This window comes from Echinops telfairi, unplaced genomic scaffold, assembly GCF_000313985.2.
Source record: "Echinops telfairi isolate 266 unplaced genomic scaffold, ASM31398v2 ScPeMD7_11;HRSCAF=52, whole genome shotgun sequence".
Lineage (NCBI taxonomy): Eukaryota > Metazoa > Chordata > Mammalia > Afrosoricida > Tenrecidae > Echinops > Echinops telfairi.
The window spans coordinates 14,147,337-14,171,935 of NW_022103908.1; the positions used below are offsets into that span (position 1 = coordinate 14,147,337).

General features: G+C 36.8%; 1 protein-coding gene across 1 annotated transcript in view; it reads left to right on the forward strand.

Moving 5' to 3' along the window:
- Positions 1 to 24,599, forward strand: part of KLHL1 (kelch like family member 1) — a 412,135-nt gene that overhangs the window by 361,984 nt on the left and 25,552 nt on the right. The window contains exons 8-9 of the mRNA XM_004711257.2: positions 2,123 to 2,285; positions 22,676 to 22,888. Of these exons, the coding sequence (XP_004711314.1) occupies positions 2,123 to 2,285; positions 22,676 to 22,888 (376 nt within the window). The remainder of the gene's footprint in view (positions 1 to 2,122; positions 2,286 to 22,675; positions 22,889 to 24,599) is intronic.

Here is a 24,599-nt window from a genome sequence, read left to right on the forward strand (position 1 = left end):
TAATATAAATGAGCTCCTTGAGGACAAGACCTTAGATCAAAACTGTGTTCTTGGTGAGAAGAACGATTCTTGACACCTAATAAAAATTTCATGAGCATGCATTGAATAAATGGATGAAGTATTTTACTTTCACATCACTGTTGGGAGATATTCTCAATTAGTTTGACATGATTCTACATGGCTTGGGAAGAAGGCCCACCTGATTAATGCTCTAGACTGTCTTAAAAAGGAAAGTTTAACAGCTTAGTAAAATAAACTCAAGCTATGCTATTTACAATTGTCTCATCTGAATATGCATGTGAAAGTTGCACACTGAATCAGGTAGACTCAAGAAGAATTGGCACAGTTGAGAATTGTGTTGCTGGAGAAGAATATTGACAGTACCAGGAACCAATAAAAGGCAATCCCACCTGTCTCCGAAGAAGCATCGTGAAAGTGTTCTTTAGAGGCAAGGATGGCGGGGCTTTCTCTGACAAATTGTTGACATGTTGTAAGAAAGACCAGTCCCTGGAGAAAGTCCATGTTTGATGAAGGACAGGGGCAGTGGCAAAAAGAGCAAGACCCTCAAGGACATAGATGACACTGGTTGCAACAACAGGTGAAGAATAGGAACAATAATGAGAACGGGATAGGACCAAGCAGTGCTTTGTTCTGATACACATAAGGTTGCTATGGGTGAGAACCAGCTTGAAGGCACCTAATAACAACAACAGGAAACTAAAGATGATATCTCTACCCAAGTGAAAGGCATACTTAGAAGTATAAAAATTATATCTCTCTCGGGACTTAATGGTCACTGTCCATTAGAAAGCAGATTTTTTTCTTGTATTACAACACACTGAGTACACAGGACTCAAATGACCCTCTCGGTGTCATCTGGGGAAGTGGGACTTAGGGACCCAGGGAAATGATGGTAGTCCATTCAATGTCACTCTCACACATGGAATCATTGTGATTCTACCAGTAGGAATTCCCTTTGTCAGGCTAACTAGTCAGCTTGGAAGTAGAGTAAAATGCTAATCCAATTTTGAATGTTTTAGAAGAAAAGTCATCAGATAATTTGTCCAGATAAAAGCTTTGATTTATCCATGCATTTAAATAGGTTTCAACTCTTTAACATTGAAACAATTCAATTTAGGGGAAAGGGAATTTACTGGAAAAGCAGTGCATATGCATTGTATAAATTCGTTAACTGACTACTCACAGGTCATTTTATTTGCTTTACTTGCTTGTGTTTAGTGATTTCAATAAAAAATAATAGTGACAGTGTCTATTTCCTAAACAAGAATATTTAGAAAAACTATTATCATGAAATTATGTGGGAAACCAAAAACAGAGAGAATACTATCTTTATATTTAAATGGATAGCATTATGTTGCTTAAAATTTTGTCATAAAGTCCTTGAAACAGCAATGTATAAATATTTTCAAAACAAAGGCCCAATATGTGTCATGTGTTGGCTTCAGCATTCGCCTATTTGAATGAGTAAGTCAGGTGTGCCTGACCTGAAACTGCAGTATTTCCAGTGCCTCCTGTGCATGTGAGAGCTGGATAGTATGTGGATAAGGAAGAACAGAGAAGCGATGCACTAGAATTGCTGGGAAGAACTAAATGAGTCATGGACTGCCAGAGAACAAGACTCCTCCGCCGTGCGAAGGATGGGACTTGGTCTCAAATGCTTTGAGCAGGTTATTGGGAGGAATCAGTCCTGGAGAAGGACTTCTGGTTTGTAAAGTAGGAAGTTGGTGAAAAAGAAGAATACTCTTAAATCTATGGATTGAAAAAGTTGCTGCAACAGTGAGGTCAAACACAGGAAGATGGCATAGAGCAGGGCAATGGTTCACACTGCTTTGTCTGGGGTGACACAGGATAATAGGATCATATGTATTTGAGGAAATAAGGAAATTAGTTTTCTTTTATGAACTAGGTTATGCAACTTATTTTTTATTCTTAATTTTATTTCATTTTTAATGAAATCATTCCGTTACTAGTACCTAATTTCTTTCTCGATGCATTAATTTCTTCACAGAAAAGGCCTGTAGTGAAGGCACCTGCATTTCTACTGCATACGTATTTCATTATGAAATAAGCCCACTCAATTCACGTGTCTTCAATGTTTTAGGTGTCACAGTCCTGGAAGGCCCTATTTATGCAGTGGGAGGCCACGATGGCTGGAGCTATCTGAACACCGTGGAGAGGTGGGATCCTCAAGGTCAACAGTGGACATTTGTAGCCAGTATGTCAATTGCTCGAAGCACAGTTGGGGTAGCGGCATTAAATGGCAAGTGAGTAGGCGTTTCTCTTTCATCAGAACAAAAATTGTATTGAATGGATATTCTTTCATTGAAACAATTACTAAGCTGCTTTAGTAAAACTTCATTTTGATGTTTTTAGTTTGTGATGTTTTAAAATTCTTTCTCCAAGTATAATAAGCAAAATAAGACCTAACATGTTTTTGTTTTTTTTGTTCATCTGAACCAGAAGTCAAAAGTTCTTCACATCAGTTGCCAAATAAAGACAAACAAAAATATTTCACATGAATTGTGTACACTAAAAATCTGCATATTAGTGTTGCTTTGACTAATCAGCATAGATCTCAAAAAGGAATAGAAATTCGGCATTCCTTACACACTTTCTTGAGGGGACATACCAAGCTATGTTTTTCAACATTTCCATTCATTTCTCCCTAAGTCACAATCCTCAACTTCAGCATTATTAATAATCTGGTTTTGATAATTCTTCGTTTGTCGATTGGGAGTCTTTAATGTGCTTTGTACCTCATGTGACTGTCAGTTTTTTGTACTGTGATGGTTTGTGTGTTGCTGTGATGCTGGAAGCTATGTCACTGGTATTTCAAATAGCAGCTGAGTCAGCCCATGTGAAAACTTAGAGACTGTCCATTTCAGAGGAACTCACCACTGAAAACCTTGTGGATGGAGGGGGCTGGGAGAGGGGAAGTCAGATATTGAAAACCTCATAAACAGCAGTAGAATGTTGTCAGCGACGGTGTCAGAAGATGAGTCCCTCAGGTTAGAACGCACTCAAATTTTTATGGAGAAAGAGCAGCCTTCTCCAAGGACAGTCCATCGTAATGATGTGGCTGGAGTAAAGTCCTACGGAGTAAAGCCTTCAGAACCGTCATGTGCTGATGGAGCATGACTTAAAAGGAGAAGATAGTGCTGTTATAATTTTTAGTAATCAGAACTTGGCATGTAAAAAGTATGAATCTAGGAAAGTCGGAAGACATAAAAAATGAAATGTAATACATAAAGGTTGAGGTACTAGGCATTAGTGAACTGAAATGAACTGGTATTGGCCATTTTGAATCAGAAAATCATAGTGTTCACTATGCTGAAAATGATAAATTCAAGAGGCATGACAGGTCATGCATCTTCTAAGAGGACACTTCTGATCTATATTGAAGTGCAATGCTTTCTGTGATAGGGTAATATCTATCCAGATACACGGAAATCCCATCAACATATTTTTCATAGTTTTGCACCAACCACTAAATCTGTGACAAAGAAATTAAAGACTTTTTAATATCTTAACAATGAGATTCATCAAATATGCGATTAGGATACATTGATAATTATTTGCCATTGGAAAGCAAAAATTTGAAACAAGAGGAAGGAATAGTAGTTGGAAAATGTGGTACTGATGATACAATTGAAACTAGAGGTCACATGATAGAAATGTGCAAGACCAAATGATTCCTTAATTGCAATACCTTTTTTTTCAAGAGCACAGAAGGTGACAGAACTCGTGGACTTCTCCAGATGCCTGCACTGAGGTCACATTGGCAGCATCTGTGGGAAGAGACTATGGAGAAGCTCACTGTTAGCAGCTAAAATGAGGCCAGGGCCAGCTGTGGAATCCTCAACTTCTCATATTGAAGTTCAGGTTGAAGCGGAAGAAAATGAAAACAAGTGCAGGAGAAACAAGATATGACTTTGCATAAATCCCACTTGAACTCCGAGAAGATCTCTAGAACAAACTGGACGCAGTGAACTCTAATGATAGGAGATCTGATAAGTTATGGGGTAGCATCAAAAACATCATATATAAAGAAAGCCAGAGATCATTAGAAAGGCAGAAAAGAAAGAAAAGATCAAAAGGGGTGTCAGAGGATACTCTGACACTTGTTCTTCATCTCAGAGTAACCAAGGCAAATGGAGAAGTGAAGAAACCAAAGAGCTGAGCAGAAAATGTCAAATGGCAGCTCAGAAGAAAATGTAAAGTGTTATAATGAAATGTGCAAAGACCTGGAGTTGGAAAATGAAAGAAGAATAGTACCCTGATATATATTTTAATAGTAAGATCTTAAGAGAAAACTCAGATCAAATGCATTATTGGGCAAATATAAAATGGTGCAAGAAATATAGAAAATGATGATGCACTCAATAGAATTATCTTGTGCCCCAGAAGGATGACTGCTAATGTTCTCTAACATAAAATGATAATAATAACTCCAAAATGAATCATGTATATATAAAACATAGACATATGATTAGATTTTGAGTGTGTGCTTGGTTCTAACCCCAATATAAGGACAATTTGTTATTATGACGTGGTCCTGCTTGTTGCTTGCCCTCATGCAGAGATTATTGAAGATACAGGAGCCTTAGCAAGTGTAGTGGAGAAATTAGATGATGCCCAGGTATCAGAAAGAATAGTGTCTGTGGTCGTAAAGATTTGTCTTAAAACAAGCAGTCATCTAAGTGAGGTGGCAACTAAATTCACATGGAAGAAGCACAGCAAGCTGTGTGATCCAAAGATTATAAATAACAAAATCCACACCCGAAGGAGGGAAGGATATCAAGTTTAAATTGTGGACCCATGTTTGCAGAAAGCTATGGGTGACAGTGGAAGCCTAAAATCCATCTTCAGGGTCCACATGCACACTGTGCCTCCTGTGAATCCCCTTCTGACTTTAAGGGAGGGATGTGACTAGCCTCAGTATCTGACAGAGAGCATTGTAAAGTCAATTCTGACAGATGTAGTGGGATTAATTGTAATATGTTGTCATTTGATTTCCTCTTTGATTAATTTTAAAGCTGTTTCAACTTTTTTTTAAATGAAGAGAAATATACATGGGCTTAGCCTCCAGTGAATTCTCTCTGTCCATAAACCAGGAATGTGAATAGCCTTGCAATTATGCAGAACAAACTGCATAAAATACATTACTGCAGATGCATTTAGGTTAACATCTGGTCTTCCTTTTGACTCATTTCAATTTTTTTTTACTTTTTAATATTTTCTGCTGAGGTTTTTCTCTGTTTTTTTTTCTTTTTGTATATTCTTCTGTATATGAAATCCAGTATAAGTAAATATATAGAGACAGTAAAAAATAATAACATGAAAATAATATAGTGAGGCACTGTACCAAAGGAACTCTTTGATATCCAAACTTGCAGGAAGTAGCATATGATCAAGAACCAATCACACTAAAAGAAGTCCAAGCTGCACTGAGGCATTAGCCAAAGGAATGCTCCAGGAATCAATGGACTGACTCCCAGTTAAATGATTCAAGAAGCTGCAGAGCACTTGATGAGCCTCTCCCTCATCTATGTCGAGAAATTTGGATGACAGCTGCCTAGCTGACTGATTATAGGAGATCCGTACCCATCCCAAAGAAAGGTGGTCCAAATAAAAGCACAGATTTTAGAACATTATCATTGATGTCACACGCAAGTATAGTTTTTCTGTAGATCATCCAACAATGGCTGCAATAGTACATGGGCAGGTAGTTGCCAGAGGTCAGATCAAATTCAGAAGAAGACATAGAACAAAGGATATTATCATTGTTGACATCAGATGCATCCTGGCTGAAATCAGAGAACACTAGAAAGATGTTTACTTGTATTTTATGGACTATGCAAGGTTTTGTTCTGTTGTATAGAGTGTCAGTCTGAGTCAGAACCGACTTGATGGTCCCTAACAACAGCACTATGGTCTTGTAACACATTGAGCAAATTTTCTCATATGAAACATCAAACTCAGGTCTATTTAAAATTAAAGCACAGAGTTTTATTGAAGAAAAAATAACACACTTCACAATTTGGGGATCACAAGACCCAGTAGATATTAAATGCAGTTTTCTGAGGAAGATATATTACAAGGAGTCCTCATTAAAGTATATACACATGTAAATAAAAAGGCAGTGATTGGCTGCCATTCTAGTAATGGTTAAAAAATTGGCACCCAGTTCACAACCACACCTCTTCATTGTTTTTTTTCCAGGCATAGTAGAATATAATGACTCAACTCAAAATGACCAATAACCATTTCAGCTCACCAATGCCCAGGTGTTCCATTTCATTTTTGAAGGCTCTCCTTTTTAAACTCAGAAACCCTTGATAGAGTAGCTGTGAGTCACAATGGACACAGTGATGTCAATGGGGCAGTGAGGTGAGTATATGAAGCTCTTGGTATATTCTTTCTTTGACAATTCCTCATTATACTTAGGAGTAACCAACTTCATCATAAATTTCTCTAGATAAAGAAAAATATTCCTAGCTATCCTAGATATCAAATATATGATAATACAATTTTTTTTCATTTGTATATATTTAGATAGGAATGTACAATGATGACAATTCCTCATTACACTTAGGAGGAACCAGACAACCTCATTGCAAATTTCTCTAGATAAAGAAAAATATTCCTAGCTATCCTAGATATCAAATATATGATAATACAAAAATTTTTCATTTGCATATATTTAGATAGGAATGTACAATGATATTTCATATGCTGGATCGCTATGAATGTGTCTTTTGTTTGGAGGAGGGTGGTTACTGTTATATTATTCTATGGACATACATCCTTTTCCTGGATATCGAGCCATTAGTGCCTTTACATCTAGTCAGAGTGTTTAAAATACAATAAAGGAAGAAGAAGCAGAAAGTCCCAGAACAAATTCAGAAGGCATCCTTATTCCATTTCTTTGGAAGCACTGTTAGTACCTGCATCATCACCACTCAAATATCTCCTGAGAAACAGAATCAATATTAAATATTTAGAAATTAACTCACATGATTATGTAGAGCTGAATAGCAGACTCAAAACTAAGGCAGGAGGAGTCACCAGTGAAATATTGAGACAGTCATTATTTTTCTCTAGGGAACCTCAGTGTTTGTTCTTAACTTTGTCAACCACAAAATGGGGCCTATCAACATTATTGCCAAGAGCCCTAGGGTATAGGCATTGCAGGGTGGTCTGTTAACCGCAAGGTTAACTGTTTGAAACCACCAGTTCCTTCTTAGAAGAAAGATGAGGCTTTCTGTTCCCCTGAAGGTTTGCAGTCTCAGAAAGCCACAAGGGGTGTTCTATGGAAGTGAGTTTTTGTTTTAGTCTACATTTGTATAGAAGCATGGTGGATTTACACCTGGATGACAGAGGGTTCGGGAAATGCAAGTTAATACAACTCAGCAGTTCAAAACGCATTCTGTTCAATGCAAGTCAGCAGTTTGAAACCACTACCCCCTCCATGAGGGAAGTCTCAGAAATTGACAATGAGCATCAGGTCACTATCAGTCTGAATTCACTCAATAACATCTAGTTGAGTGAGATCTACCTTGTTGAGTATGATCTCCTTTATATTAAATAATTATATATATTAACAAAATATATAAACACCTTCAGTTAAATAAATGGGACCCTTGGTGGCCCAGTGAGCTATAAACTGACCTATTAACCCCAAGGTCAATGGTTCAATCCCACTAGGCACTCTGTGAGAGAAGTTAACCATTTTTTTGTTTGTCTCCTATGTCCATATTCGTATGGTTTGTCCTATTAAAGAATTGTTAAGACCCTTTATTTCTCTCTTGGACATCTATCTTTTCTAAAGCCTTACTCAAATATTTCATGAAAACTTTGATTAATGACAATATGCTTTACTTTAAAAAACTATCAGTTGAGAGAAAAGAGATTGCCAAGAATCATGGAAAGACAAAGCAAATAATTTTCTAACAATGTGCTTTATATGTGTTCATACATTTATAGTTATGCATCAAAATTTTCTTTTTCAAGCTTAATATTACTACCAATGTTAATATCAACTAGTATCTGTCAACATTAACATCTGGGCTTCTTTCGGCTGAAGTTATTGAGAAAAACAAACAAACAAGCAAACAAAGAGAATCTTACTGGTTCTGCAGATTTGAAAATCTGATGTGAAGGGATAAAATGGAGTTGCAATTATGTAAGACCTCTTGATCTCAGAGGCAGATGATGCATTATAGAAAATAACTGGGGTATTCTTCAAATAACTTCCCAGTTATACTGAGATTTGTTGGAAGGGTAATTTCAAATTTGGCCTAATAGCAACTTTTTGTTTGATCTTATCTGTAAGTCATCTAAAAGAAATGTCTTGGCATTATTTTATATGAATTAATAAATCTTGTAGTGGGCAAAACATTGGTGTCATAGCCGAAAGTCAGTGGTACGAATTCATCAGTTGCCTGGCTTCCTTAAATATCACAACTCTAGAAAGTCTATGGAGCAGGGCTGGTGTTTAGTTTAGGGAAAGTTTAGCTTGGCCCCCTAATGCAGTCAGTTTCATTTTTATTGTGTTCTAGTTTGGGTGAGAGTCTACAGAGCATATTTGTTTAGCATTCAATGATGTATACACATTTTGCCATGTGATGACACTGCTTACAATCTCTTCAGTGTAACTCTTTCCCCTTCTTCCCTGGGTTACTGGTTTCCGTTTGTCTCCTTCCTACCCCTTCCCGTCACTGAAATTTGTATGGTGGGCAAACACTGCCCTTTTGATCTTGTGTGAATGATTTTATTCAGTAGTGCATTCCTCTTTGTTGTTATTGCTATTAACATTATAGGTCTATATATTTGACTGAAAATTGATCCCTGAGGATGAGATTAATTCAGGTTTGAAGGGTCTGTAAGGGCTAAATTTTCTGGGACTCCATTAGACTCTATCACACTTCAAAACTGGTCCTTTCTATACTTTTAAATTTTGTTTCACCATTTTCCCCTTTTCTCTCTGTCCAGCACTTTCTACCAGGATCCTAGTTGAAGCAGATCATTTTGGTAGATGGATTCAATGCAGTTTTTCTGGTCTCTGAATAGTGAAGACTTCCTAATCCCATTTAAATAATATTCTTCATTTTGTTATTTATACCTCTTCAAAAAAGCATAGAAAAACTTTTTTTCTTCTGTGTTAACATTGTTATATTATTTGACTGTGAATGCATATATTTTAATCTCTTTTCTACATACATTTCTTTCTTCATGAAATCATAGTCATTTTCCTAAATTTTTTTTGGTAGAGAAAAAAAAATTTAATCTGGACTTAAGTAGAATTTTTCATCTATATCATGCTCTTTTGCATACATCTTCCTGTATCATGGACTTTTTCTGAGCTGATTTTGTTATTTTTTACTAAAAATATCATTCATGGATGGTAAAATGGAATGGTCGCTTTTCTTGGGTGTTAATAATTCTAAAACTTTAAAGATGAAAGTCATTTTGCCTCTTTATTTTTATAATATTTTTATATAAGTACATAATTTTCTAATGTTTTAATATTAGTACCAATCAGTTTAAGCGAGTGACTTTTCTCATCCTTCATTCAGATCTAAAAAATTCTTATCTTGTATTTTGTAGAGAATGCATATCTAATTAAATGACCTACACAGCAAATGCTCAACATGGACGAAGAGCATGCTCACTTTTTTATTATCTTATTTGCTACATTATATTCCAAAGACACACATTCATAGGGATACACATTGACATACACTCTATGTTTAATCTGATTAAGGTCACTATGTAGTACTTTTTCCAAAATCAGATGACAAAAAAGTGAAGTAGAATCAAGGTAAGAGCAAACAAATGCTTTTCTGTTAACTTACTTGCGTGTGTGAGTTTAGCAACACAATTTTGCTACAACCTACATATATTGATAATTACATGGCCCTTGTCTAATAGCCTGGATCTTCCTTATTATTTTTTTTAAATAATACGTGTATTTTTAATAAATATTCTCCAACTGTAGTTAGAAATAAATGTGATATAAGTTTTATAAATAAAAGCATTGTTAGTCTAGTAAATTATCATATATTGTTAAAACTGCATTGTTCAACCAGTTTCTTCATAAGGCCCTTTAAATTGACTATACACAGACTTAGAACACCAGGCAGGCTATCTTTATAGACCTTATAGCTTCTTAGCTAGAGTATACAATGTCTCAAAACATTATTTTTTGCTCTGTCTTAACAGAAAAAAATCCTAACTTATTTTAATATCACTCTTCTTACCTAGAATAAGAGTGTCAATAGCACTTCAAGTTTTTATTCCTAAAGTCTTTGCATTTTAAATATGTATGCTCCAAAATTTAAATCCTACTTTATAAAATTATTTTGAATGATTTCACTTTTGCTCAAATAATCTTTCTCCTTTAAGGCAAAATATTATAGTTGTCATTTGGATAGATTTTTTTTTCTTGGAAACTCACTGGGGCTGTTCTCCCCAGTCCTGTGAAGTCGCTGTGAGTCAGCCTTGACTTGATGGCATTGAGTTCATTGTGGTTTTCATATTTCCCCTGAGATAATTCAAAAGATCTCAATAGTCGATGTCTGACAACTGTTAGCATCTAGCTGATTTTCCTCTTTTTTTCTTTACTTTTCTTTTTCCTTGGAGATAAACAAAATCACTAGCAAGTGACCTTTCAGTCAACACACACACCAGAAAATAGTTTTAGCATCACCCTCCGACAGTTGGTTATTTTGATTCCCACCTCTACAAAGATGATGCTTTCTCTTGTTTTATTTTCACAAATTACTAATGTGTCATTCTGCACAGGTTGTTGCTTTTCTGAAAATGTTTTCAATAATTTTCCCAATTAAGACTAGTAAAATAAGAGGGGATAGCCCTCTTGGCCATATGTTATCCATGATACCATTTGATGTGGAAAAACAGAACAAAAAGCAGCTCATAGATGAATATTAATGAGTATGTTCAGATGGATTCAAAAAGAAAATTAAATGAGTTTACAATACATTCTGGATGGTTTTCCAAGAAGGGGGAGATATATCATCCCTTATCAGTATAGAGCCTATGTAACTCGGTAAATTAGGAAAATATATATTTTTTAAAAACATGAAATAGGCATTTCTAAAATAATGTTTGCATTAGTGGCTCTTTTTATTTACTTGTTCCTCCCAAGCTTGGGTTGAACCTTTTACATTTTAGCTTGTGATGCAATTTATCTTCATTCACTTATTTTTTATTATTTTATTATTTCAGTCCCTTTTATTTATTTTCATTCCCTTCTTTTACTCAAAAAGGGAACTGATATTACTTGGACATATCCGTAACTGGGCTTGAGGTTTATGACCATGAGGGAATCTGCAAAGCCCACTGGGACCATGGACTTCTTTCAGGATTCCCAGTGTCACAACGGATTCACTTTTTCATTCAAACCTCCAGTCAATAAAACCCAAAAGGAAGATGAACTTTTTGCGTGTGTAATCTGAAGTTTGTACTTATATTGCTAAACATACAATGCTAGCAGGAGTTAAAGTCTGTTGGGGTTTATTCCCTCCCAATATCTAGCATAACAATTTTAGCTTCAAGAAACCACATTTTCAAGGTGCATTACATTACAAGATCCCTTTTCTGTTTTCATTTTCAAATGTTGGGGTTGTTTTTCTGAAGGATCACATCAAAGATTGTTTAACATTCAGTCTGTCTTGGAATGATTTTATTTAAAAGAATGAAAGATGGGAGAGGAGAGAGAGAAATGAAAGAGGGAACTGCAAACGAGAAAGAGAAAGAAAGGTAGAAAGACATTGCTATTACTTGGGGTTACAAATGGAGTCAGAAAGTTTGTAAAATACCCTCTTGAAGGAAATTATTTTTGAGATGAGATACGCTGATGTTTCAGATTTCAAGATCATGGAGAAGTATTCCAATATGAAGAATCAATTTCTCTCAAGTGTCAGAGTGAAATGCAAAAAAAAGGGGGGGGGACAATTTATAGTATACTATGACTGAAATATAAGGAAAAAGTGAAATTAATGGATAGGAAAGCAGGTGCCTGATCATGTAACAACTTGGCCAAAATAAGTACATTGTACAATGCATAAATAAGGCAGCGATGTTATATTTCTATTTCATAAGGAATACACTGGCTAAAGAATGCAAAAAGTCCAAGAAACTGTACAATAACTGGAATCTAATTTGGAAGTAGTCCTACTAAGATACTGTCCAATGGTTTGAAGTAGTTCATATGTGAATGTATGGTACCAGGCAACAACGGGTGTGACTCCCAATTGGACTATGCAGTAGTCCTGCCAGACCCTTCAGTCTGGAGGGCATGGTCTTTAAATGCTTTAGGCTCCACCATTTGTTTCCATTCTGTCTTCACTCTCAGCAACAGAGCCCTGGTGGCATAGCAGGTCAGTCATTGGGCCACCGACTTCAATGATGACAGTTTTGTTTTGTTTTGTTTTGCGGGGGCGGGATAAAGGTAAGGCAATCGGCTACAATACCGGTCTTCTCCCTTAGAAACCCTAAAAGGGCCGTTCTCCTCTGTCCTGTGAGGTCACTGTGAGTCTTCCTGTTGTAAAACTTGCCTTGTGGGAGTTACTCTCACAGATTGTCTTAAAACCGCCAATCCCAACCATAAACCATATGGAATTATTCAACTCTCTAGAGCATGCTATGATTATCGGCACTTCTTTGTCTTTGCATATATGCACCTTTGATTTTTTGCACTATTCAACTTTAACTTCCCCTCTATGATTTTTTGTTTAGTTAGATTTTTAAATGTTATTGTCCACTGCCTACTTAGGATTTTCTCATTTCTTGCCAGTCTTAGAAGTCCGTTTAAAAATTCTCTGTAGCGACAAGTCTAACTCAACTCCACTTCCCTGTGTGCATTTCCTTGGGCCAGAATCAGCACTTATAGAATGGCCTGTTGTTCAGACTAATGCTATCAAGAAGCTCAACCCTCCATAAGATCATCTACCATGTCATTGTCAATGTCTAGCTTAATCAGAAAATTTTCCACGAGGATTTTTAAATACACCTGCCATAGTTAAAATCAATCTTTCCAACTTTTTATTCCTAAAACATGTTTACGTTTTTGCCCTGACATTTGTTAAAAGTCTTGCTTCAGTGGACCTTAGACAGGTGCTGTTTTTGTATGTGTACATTTTCACAGAGGAATCACCTTTATTCTCATATTGAAAACCAGTGATATGTTCAGATTTTCAAATCTCAAAAACATTTATTGGCCATATTGATATACCAAGTAAATAAACTAAATCTACCCTCAGAAAGCTTTCATGATTTTAAAAGGAAATGGGCAGGTGGAAGTAGTTAAAGGCTAGTGATTATATAAAATGAAAATCACAAGGATTCATAGGGTAAATAAATGACCAATTTCTGTCAGGTCTGGGCTGGTGAACACTTTGATTTTGGATTATGGTCAATTAGCCTAAATTGATCTGTCTTTTTAACAAATTTCAGGTTCTGTCAATGAATGTGGGTGTTTTTGTTCATTGTTGCTACAAACACTTTGAGTAATGGTAACCTTCTGAGTGATAGAATAGACTATTCCTGAGACCTTAACGGCTGCTATGTTGAAGTCTACTGTTTTAGATATTAAATATGGGTAGAGATGAACAATTAAAGGTAGATGGGGTATCAGCCTTCAAACAGCAATCTTGATTACTGTGGCATATATTACCTTGAAAGTGAGTTTCAGTCAGAGTTTACCATGTGCATCAGCTTTTATTAGATCTCTGGGTAGCATGAACAGTTTGTGCTTGTCTGCTAAGGAGAAAGACTGTGGGTGGAGTCCGCACAGCTGTATCAAGGAAGAAAGTCCTGGAGATCTGCTTCTGCCAATGACAGCCACTGAAAACCCACTGTTGTCTTCTGACACACATGGAGGGTACAGGGTAGACTGGAAGGCAATGCTCAGATTTTTTTTAAAGTTTTTATCAAAATTTACTAGTAATCAGAAAATCAGTCAAATTTCTTCTATTGGTGTAAACTCAGTGACCTTCTCCACAATGTAATGCTAGGAATCAATAATTCTATCATGTGCATCTTGTGAAAAGCCATATGTGGCAGTATTTATTCAATCATATTAGCAAGTCTTCTATTTGACTGAGTGAAAGAGTTCTACATCAATTAGGAAACAATAGGCCAATCCACTTTTTTGGCTCTTGAGAATTGCTTCAGAGGTGTAATGATGCTAGGATTGTACAATGTTTACCTTTGAAAAAGACAGAAAGTGGTAGTTTTGCTCTCAGCACGCATTCACACAATGTAAAATTTGTATCTTACACTAAATAGCAAAATGTTCTACCATGAAAAATAATGATACCAAAAGCAATTGCTTTAGCTATTCCTGAAGTGTGGACCCTTGGCAAAGCATATCCAATATCAAATAACCTAACCAAGAAAAGAGATTAATTTATAAATACAGTTGAATTTCATGGCTGAAGATATAAAGTTATAAGGGAAGACTAGCTCCTAAAAAGACATATGAATTAATCATGGAAAACTTAGTGAATCTAATATCATAGTTAATAAAAATGACCTGGTAGGATAAAGATGAATGCATAATTATGTAAAGGACAGGAAGTAGTCTAATGATATGGCAGAAAATTATAACTCTCTCCCAATATTCACTTTCCCTTTTTTGCATGACCCTATAAAAACCAAGTTTCAGCTCTCATGTGGCCACCTCAGATAAAGTCAGCATCATCAGTTAGGTGTTCGCATGTGTGCTATTCCAGCATGTGAGAAAGATTATGTGCAACATATCTCAAGGAGTCTTAAAAGGAGTTGTAGCACTTCTCCCATTTTCTCTCATCCTGTGTTGGAAGCCAGGGTGATAGGTCAGAAACAGAGGGCTAATAGACAATTCTCCATGGGGTTTTAGTGCTCCCTCATTTCTTTTTGAAAGGAGCACCAACAGCACAGCTTCCTTTCACCATCTATCCCAGGATATTTGTTCAATCAAACACCCTTGGAAGCAAGAAAGAGTCTCCTTCTCTGGGGCAGAGAGATTTATGTCTTCACTGTTAGACTAAAGATAAAGCCTTTGTCCAGAGCCAAGTTTGGGCAGGTGGACTGCCACCAGAGCAGTTCCAGACGCATGTTGTTCCTATGCACAGTAGAACGCAATGCTTCCTGGCCATGTGCTAGTTTCCATTTGGATTTAGAGCAGACACTGGGATCCAAAGGGTTTTTATTGACTGGTTTTCAGAATTAGAACTCCAAGCCTTTCATCCCAGCCTACTTTAGCCCAGAAGTTCTAGTGAAAACAGGTTACCATGAACACACATCTCCACCGACAGATAGGTGGTGCATGCACATGAAGTACATGGGCCAGGATGAAACCTGCGTTCCCTGAAAAGCTGTCAGAAATTCTATCACTGATTCACTGCTTGCCATTACTCTCACTCAGTGCCATCGAGTCACGGCTGACTCGAAGCTGACCCGATTGACCAGAGTGGAAAGCCCAGTCTTTCTTCCTCAGAACTGCGCCCCTTGCGGTGGCAGCCCAACCCGTAACCATCACACCACAAGGGCTCCACGGACCAGTGTGAAAGTGGTGTTTCTCAGATATGGTACAATTCACCATGTGCATGGCACTCGCCTGTACACTCTGTATCTCTCTGCTGGACCATGGAAACAAGGGGAATCAACGTACAAGTGAAGCCCTTCTTTGGCTCTGAGTAACAAACTCATTTCTCTCCAATCCAGGAATCTTAAGTCTTCTGTTAGTCTCTATGAAGCTCGATGAGACTAACCTGGAACTTTCAGACCATCCACAGCACTGAATCAAGTGTCATATTCTAGAGCAGCCATTCTCAACCTATGGGTTGTGACCTTTTTGAGGGTTGAATGACCTTTTCACAGGGGTTGCCCAATTCACAACAATAGCAAAATTACAGTTATGATGTAGCAATGAAAATACTTTTATGGTTGGGGTCATCACAACATGAGGAACTGTACTAAAGGGCCACAGAAGGTTGAGAACAACTTCTCTAGAATGTACGCAGGAAGAATAGAGTCTGGATCCAACATTTGCAAAGCTAATCTTTACACACATCTAAACCCAAATGACAACCAAATATAGACTTGTTCCTTTGGAATGCTACACTTTATGTAATAAAATATAAAATATAACATTAACTTAGATGAACATTGGACAAGGAAGACTCAAGACACTAAAGCTGGGAAAACTTGAGAAAACATTAACTATAACACATCTGCATGTTAATTAAATACTCAAATTTTAGGGAAAGTATATTGGGGTAAACGCAAAACACTGGTGGTACTGTTGATGGTTTCCTTTTTCAGCAATGTTTAAGGAAAGTCAAATATGCTAGGAATATTTCTGGATCTCCTGATGATAATTCATGGCATGCAAGGAATATACTGGGAAAATATTGATTGGAAAATGAAAGGCACCCTGGAGATTCACAATCACGTTTCCTCTCTTTTTCAATTCGTTTCTCATTACTTCAGAATGAATTTCCTACTCCATGGCATGTTTTACAACACACTTCCTTCACAATGTATCTTTCCATGAGAACAACCACATCATTCTCCACCCTTCACCATCAACCATTCCATCAACATGGCATAGCTGGCATGCTTTATTGATCACCGTCTGTGGCCTTTCACAGGTGCCTTGGTGGAGTAGTGAGTAAGCATTGGACTGCTAACCACAGGTCAATCCACGCTGTGAGGGAAAGATGAGGCTGTCAGCTCCCCTAAGGACGGACAACCTTGTAAAAGGAATAGAAGGTCACTAGGAAGCCGAAAAAGGAGCTCTGGTGGCGGTGTGGGTTACACATCACGGCTGTCTCTTTCTGTAAAGCTGTGCAAGTCCCTAAAACCCAAAGGGGCAGTTCTACTTTGTCCCCTATAGTCACAAGGTGTCAGAATCAATTTTTTTTGTCATGACTGAGTTAACATGAGTTAGCATTGACTCAGTGGCAGAGGGTGCTTTATGGACAATCCCAGGGACTCCTGGTGGCACAGTAGGTAAGCATTCAACTGGTAAGCACAATGTGGGTGGTTTGAATCCACCAGCTGCTCCATTGGAGAAAGGTGTCTCAGTTGCCTGCCTTCTATAAGTATTATGGTCAGTAAATGGCATGGAGTCGATCCCGATTCATGGCTACTCGCCCTACGTAAAACAGAAAGCCCTCACCCTGATCCATCCTTACAATGAACACCCGGCTGTTTGCTGTGTCTGAGCTCATTGTTGCAACACTGTGTCAATTCATAAAGAGTACAGCCTGGAGTAGTTCTATCTGTTTTATAGCATCACAATGAGTCAAAATTGATTCCCCAGAAATGGGTGGGGTTTCCACCTTTCATGTCCTTGTTTGTATACATGATACTCTCCTTTTAGGCAAAGTTTTATCCTGACTTCTGCATATTGTAAATTTCTACTCATCTTTGAACTCCAGTTTAAAATACCATGTCTCCTTTCTTGCTGTGAGGCTGTCGGGTGCCTCATCCTGTGGTGTCTATGCACCTAAACTCAGATTTCAGCTTCTTCTCTAGCCTTCAGACTCTAGACTTTCAGTTTGTCTTTATTGTGAACTAAGAGGGAAACTAGGATAAAGTGTGTCTACATAGACTTCAAAAGTAAATCTGTGCTGCTTGTTCATGATTTTTTTGCATATATTATAACACACTATCTTCTTAGTGATGATTATTTTTATTTCAAAGTAATTTTTATTATCTTAATAATGAAAATAGCAATTGGTATCACCATAGATTCTTACATTTTAGCTCTGAGTTATTTAATTAATATTTCTACATAAATAGATTAAATACAATGTTGATGGCATAAATGCATACCTACCTTATTTTAAAAATCTTAGTATTGACATATATGTATATCTAGTGGCTTTAATAGTGAATTCATGAATCAAATAAAAAGAACAACATTCTAGCTTAAATAAAAATAAAAATTTTCCAATTTTTTGAGAAAAAATGAACACATTTTTTTCTTTTCATCTAATTATACTATGATATTAATTAATATATATCATACTGAATAATAATAATATTTTAACTGGAGACATCATAGTAGACCATGAAAGTCATAAAAATAGACACAATATAGGTCAAATGAAGAAATCTCATATATATATCCATAATCTATTCAGGTTTTTAAAAGAAATTTATAAAATAGTGTCTACCAGATACCAAAATTTATTTTTCAAAAGAAGCTGTCAGGTTGCCTGTATCAGACCTTAAACCATTGGATCCTTCATGTGAAGTGCCATGAGGATGGAAGAGAACTGTATGAATAGTAGTCTATAATAGAATCAGTTATCTAAAATAAGTCTTACACTTGGAATATTAAAGTACACTTTATTTCTAAATAAAAGTAAATGATAAACAGAATAATATTCAGATTTGATAATAGAAGTGTTTTTAATAATCATAGCATATCATTTCTATAATCCCAGATTTTTAAAATGTTAAATATAATTAGCTCACAGGCAAAGTAAGTATATTAAATCTTCTTGCAAAGTAAGGATAATTTTTATTAAGCAAATTTCATTTAACCTGTGGAATCCAAATAATTTATCATTACTCTTTGTACACAATTAAGCAATAAGTTTAACATTATTATTCTTTTAGAATTTTAGAAAAAAAATAGATTTCTTGTTGATGTGAAATAATTTTATAACCAGAGAAACTATTTTCAAGTAAAATAATAGCATGATTTATCAGGGTAATGTGCATAAGCAAATAGAGCCCCTTGAAAACTAATATTTCCTTTGAAACAATGGAAGAAAAAGAGGATATATTTTAGAGCAAACAAACACTAACTATGTACCAGGGACTGAGCAAATTACCTCGTATTAAAGTTACTTAACCAATAGGTGAAATTTCTGCAAAGATGTTTGTGTTAAATCTTAATAATAATATCTCAAGGTAGTAAGATGCATCTTTTGAGTTACATCTTCACTTTAAATGAAACAGAGAAATCAATGCCCTTCAGAATTCATGGAGTGTTTAAAATAATAAAAAGCGTCTGAGTAAATAATTACTGCACTTCTGGGTGCTGTTGGAAGCTAAATTGTCTGATACAGTCCCTTTAAAATGTTTCTGATTGTTAATACGAACATTTTGTAAGATTAAGAGCTGTAGACAACTTGTGCACAATCAAGCAAAGGAGCATTACATTCATAAAGGAACACTTGGGCAATCAGAAATATTTTATCATGGTATGGAGCTGTAGTAAGGAACATAAATAGCTTTTAAACTTATTTAAAATATGTCTCCAGGATTTGCAATCTAGTTAAATAGTATATTTAAAATAGTATATTTAAAATAGCATATTTAAAGATATTTCACAATAGAATATGATGATCACTGGTAGTGTAAGGAGTCAGCATTTGACTGATAAATAAAAGTTTGGGATTTGAACTCACAGCAGTTCTTTGGGAGGAAAGACCTTTTCACCTAGGCAGTCCTATTGAGCAGTTCCACTCTACACTATTACTATGAATCAGAATGGACTCAACAAACCTAGCAACAGCTATGAAAAGATTGTATATGCCAAGAAATAATATGGCCTGTGTATTTTTAAGGGAAGAAACTATATTGTCACAATAGTTTAAGTGCTCAGCGGCTAACCAGCAACTCAGTAGTTTGAAGCCACCAGTCTTTCCACAAGAGAGGGGTATGGCAGTCTTCATCCATGCAGATTTGTAGCCTTTGGAGTCCCTGTGGGGCGTCTCTCCTGTCCACTAGGTTCTCCCCGGGTCAGACAGCAAAGTCATGGATTTGGTTTTATTTTGTATGTTTGTTTAGAAACTAAAAGCAGGGAAATAAATTTCCCTAACAATATAGTATGCATGGTATGAGAAATTTCTATATCAAACACCCCCCATATATATCTAAATATATCTCCTCTACCAACTTTATTTAGTTTTTTTTTTCACAAATATCACTCATGTAGTTAATACTCAACCCCCACCTTCACTCCCACGGGTTACACTCCTGATCCTCCATCACGACACCCCTATGTCTCTGGCACTTAGCACCTTCTAAAGTACTGTGTAATGTTTGTAGTTACTGTGAGTATTATTCATCTACTCCAAATAGAAGTTAATAAAATGATTTTTCCCACTTTGCCCATGGATATAATCATAAACTTAATAGTATGTGACATGAACTAAGCCTTCAACAATATTTGTTGAAGAATTCCTTGAATAAATAAGTGCATTGAGTAAATGGCAAATCTATATCTTATGGGAACAAATCTTCTTGAATACATGAAATAGGCAAGACTTATTTAATCAGGAAAGCAGATGACATTTCTGGTCATTTAAACAGCAGTTACTTTCCTGGGTTCCTATCACGCTGATTACTAACAAAATGATTAACATCATGTGTTTCTTAATGCCCACAATACAGTCTGTGAAACAGGACATTAGTTGATTTGGACATTGTTCACGCACCAATCTGTAGTCTGGTCCTGCTTTTTGTTTAAACATTTCCAACAAGCTTAGCCATGACTGTCACTGCATGAGAGGGATTTGCTTTTGTGTTTGGTCCTCAATCCATGTATATACAATTTTTCCATCTGTGCTCTAAGCTACCTTGGAATGATTGTTAGCCTTGTAGCTTTCAGTGGAATGTTTCCTTTAACTGCTTGGGGAATTTTTTCTTTGTTTTTGACCCCTTTGTGATTATATAATGTAGCATGCCTATACCACAATAAATAATACTCACCGATTTTCCACTTTCATGTTGTTTAGTAACCTTTAGATTCACTTCAAATCAATATGTCCCTGTCCTTTGTTACTGAAATCACTAAATTGGTTTTGCAACCTTTGGGATCTATGACATATTTCACGGTAGCATTTTAAAAAGAAAACTAAGCAGAATGATAACATTTCATCATTCTAGATATGAACAATGCTAGAGACTGGAAGTTGGTGTTCATGAATCACAGCATACAGTTAAGTGGTATTTTTTAAATAGAAACTACACCACAGTGCATGCACAAAACAGTACTGCAGACATCAATTATAACTATCAACACACATGTATCATCATGCACTATACTGTTATATCCTGACAAGGCAGTCACTTTGTATAGAAGAGAGGTACACATACTATGTCCAGGAAGCGCGTGGTATAGTCTGGATGCTCTTGCATTCACTACCAGCTGTTCTCATAATGGGACTGATGAACTCCAATACAACCTTATGGAACTATGGATGTATATGCATATTACTGTTTCCTGAATAGACATTTTATAGTGCATGATTGTATGAGAAAATGAATGTATTTACCAAATTTCAGCATTATTATATTGATCAGAGTAATGATGTATTATTTAGTTTTATTTTTCTATTAAAGTCACATCTATTTGTATATTTTTAACTAGAGCCCAGACACTGATTAAGAACCGATGGTTGTAAAAGTACTTGTTTAGATTATTACATTTATTTAGTGTTCTGATTGTAAGGAAAGACTAGAAGGCAGACATTACTTATACACTGACCAATGATTGCTGAATAATAACTACGATTATTTTCAAGAAAAAAATGCAGTTAAATATATTTTTCTATACTTTAAAATGTCATTACTAAATTTTACCAAAAGTTAATATGTTATTTATATTACCAACAAACAATTTAAATATGTACAGCTCCTTGCCATAAACAGCAGAGGGCCATCTCTGACCTCCTCTGGGTTCCATATTGCCAAGAGGCAAGGATCAGGAATGCCTCCAAGGTCCATCCTTCTCTATCTATGCGGACACCAAGCCAACCATCCTTCCCATAGCATTCTACTTCTATGTTTAGTCTAATAGTTGTAGTAACCACATAGAATTCACAGACAATATTCACAATCATGGGGTTTCATTGGGGAAGTTGTCAGGTTCAGTCAACTGTATGGATATAGTCACTGGTCCATCACAACACTTCCCCTCAGCCAGCCACCACATCTCTCTCCAGTCCCCTGCCTCTCAGCCACAAGGTCCCCTGGCTTCTCCCTCTGAGGGTCAGGAAGAAAACCTGCATGTTGCTCTGCTTCACAATTCCATACTCTCAAACCAGATGAGGGAACTGTATCCCTGAGTCTCAGTGCTGCTCCCAAGAGTCTCTGTGCCACAGACTCCGGTGCCTCCAGTCTTGGCTTCTGCCACTTCAACAAGAGATCTAGAAAATGCTTGTATGATGTCCTGGGTGTATCTCCCTTCTGCTGCTTTAAAGAATGGTTCCTCCTTATAACCAGTGAGCTGTGATGAAAACCCACCAACACATGTACTAGAGTTAGACATATCCTACTGGCAGAGCCCTACCCAATCATTGGGTGGGATTTACAGAAACATGGGGAGAAGAGTCACATTAAGGTATTTCACTCCACAACACTCCTTAAAAGTGGAGGCTAAAAAAAAAAGATAGTTGCCTAATTCTATTTAATCTAATGTATGGTGTATTAGAATAATAAAAACCTATGCACAGTTAGTATTTCAAATATTGCCTTTTAAAAAATCTATTCCAAGTAATATATCTCTAAAGCATTTTAGATTGATATTGTGATTGAAATGGACATAGAAGAGACACTTATTTTTCATAATTTCTGTCATCCCGATTCTATCATTGAATCATTTCCGCATTGTTTGTAGGTTATACTCTGTTGGAGGTCGGGATGGAAGTTCCTGTTTGAGCTCAATGGAATATTATGATCCTCATACCAACAAGTGGAATATGTGTGCTCCAATGTGCAAGAGGCGAGGAGGGGTTGGTGTGGCCACGTGTGATGGTTTCCTCTATGCCGTGGGAGGTCATGATGCGCCAGCTTCAAATCACTGTTCCCGACTACTCGATTATGTTGAGAGGTAAGACCCCTAACGCACTCACAAATGACCACCTCTGACCACCCCAGAGGATAGAGTCGAACTGCCCCGTGGGGTTCTGAAAGAATACATTTTACTGAAGTAGAAGGTCCTGTTTGTTCGCCAGCAAATAGGCTGGTGGTTTAGAATTCTGATCATATAATTAGAAGCCCAAGACTTAGCCACTAGGCCATCAACACTAGTAGTGTGAAAATGTAAATAGCATCATTGCCTAATTCAAATAGTTGTAAACATGGCATAATTTAGGGAAGGGAAATTCAACTTGTAGAATCTCCTTCCTTCCTTCTTTCTTTCCTTCTATCCTTCCTGCCTTTCTTTCCTCCACCCTTTATCCCTCACTCCATAGTTCTCTGGTTAGCTTCCTGATTTAAATGAATATTTACTTAAAATGCTACAATGTTTCCTAACCTAAAAATCATTAGATTTGTCCTTAATTTATTTTAAAGGTTGGTTATAACAAAGTTTTGAGTCATTTATTTAACATGAATATCAATTCTATGTTTATAATTAAATATATTATTTATTTTCCTACTCATGCTGTCTTCTGCTGCCTCTCCAGTGATACGCTGTGGGTCTCTTAAGTGCATGCCATTCATTTCTCAATGTTTTCAGAATTATTAAAAATAGACTTTTTTTCTATGGTGCGGATATATGGAGGAAATATTTAGCATTGCTCCCATCTTAAAATGCAAGATATTCACAGATATTGGATTAAAAGGCATGTTAGTTTCACATTCATCTAACATCACAGGCACATGCTGGCATGGTTCCCATTTGCGACTGCTGTTGTTGTTAGGTGCCTTCTGCTCAGTTCAGACTTCTCACTACCCTATTACTGTGAAACAAAGCACCATAGCGTCCTGCGTGCCAGTCTGAGAATTCTTCTCATGTTCAAGACCATTGATTCAGCTACTGGGTCAATCGATCTTGTGAAGGACCTTTTTCACTGCTACTCCGTTTTACTAAGCATGGTGTTCTTCTCCAGAGAATGGTCTCTCCTGATTGCATGTCCAAAATACGTGAAGATAAAGCCTCACCATCCTTGCCTCTAAGAAGCATTCTGTACTTTTTCCAAGACAGAGTTGCTTGTTCTTTTGGCAGTCATGATACTTTCAATCATTTTAACCAGCACCAGAATTTAAATGTTTCAACATTTACATGCATGTGCCATGATTGAAAATACCATGGCTTGAATGCACAGAGTGGATCATATGACCGGCCCCACTATGAGATACGACATACCTTGCTGACCCATTGTGCTAGGGGGGACAACACTGGAGACACAGTGTGGGGATTGGCCTGGTCAAACCCCACCACCCTGAGGTTTGCAGCAGAGCAGCGGGTGGGGGGGTGGGGGTGGGACGGAGCAGGGAGGTCACCAGGGAGTTCAAATGATAGACTTTGGGCCCAGAGCTTGGCACCCCATCAAACTCAACTGGAGGATGCTCCTAGAGGTCAACAAAAAGACCTTTAACTATTCACAGGTTTTTCTGTTGTTTTCTTTTTTATTTATTTTGGTCATTGGTTTTCTTTGTTGTCATTGTGTTCTCTTTTGTTGCGTTGTCTTGCTATGTCTTGTTTTTGTGCATATTACTATCTCTGCAGGTCTATCTAGATAAGATTGGCTGGATGAACAGTCTGGAGGAGAAAACAATGGGACCGATGGTTCTGGGGGAACATGGAAGAGGGGGAG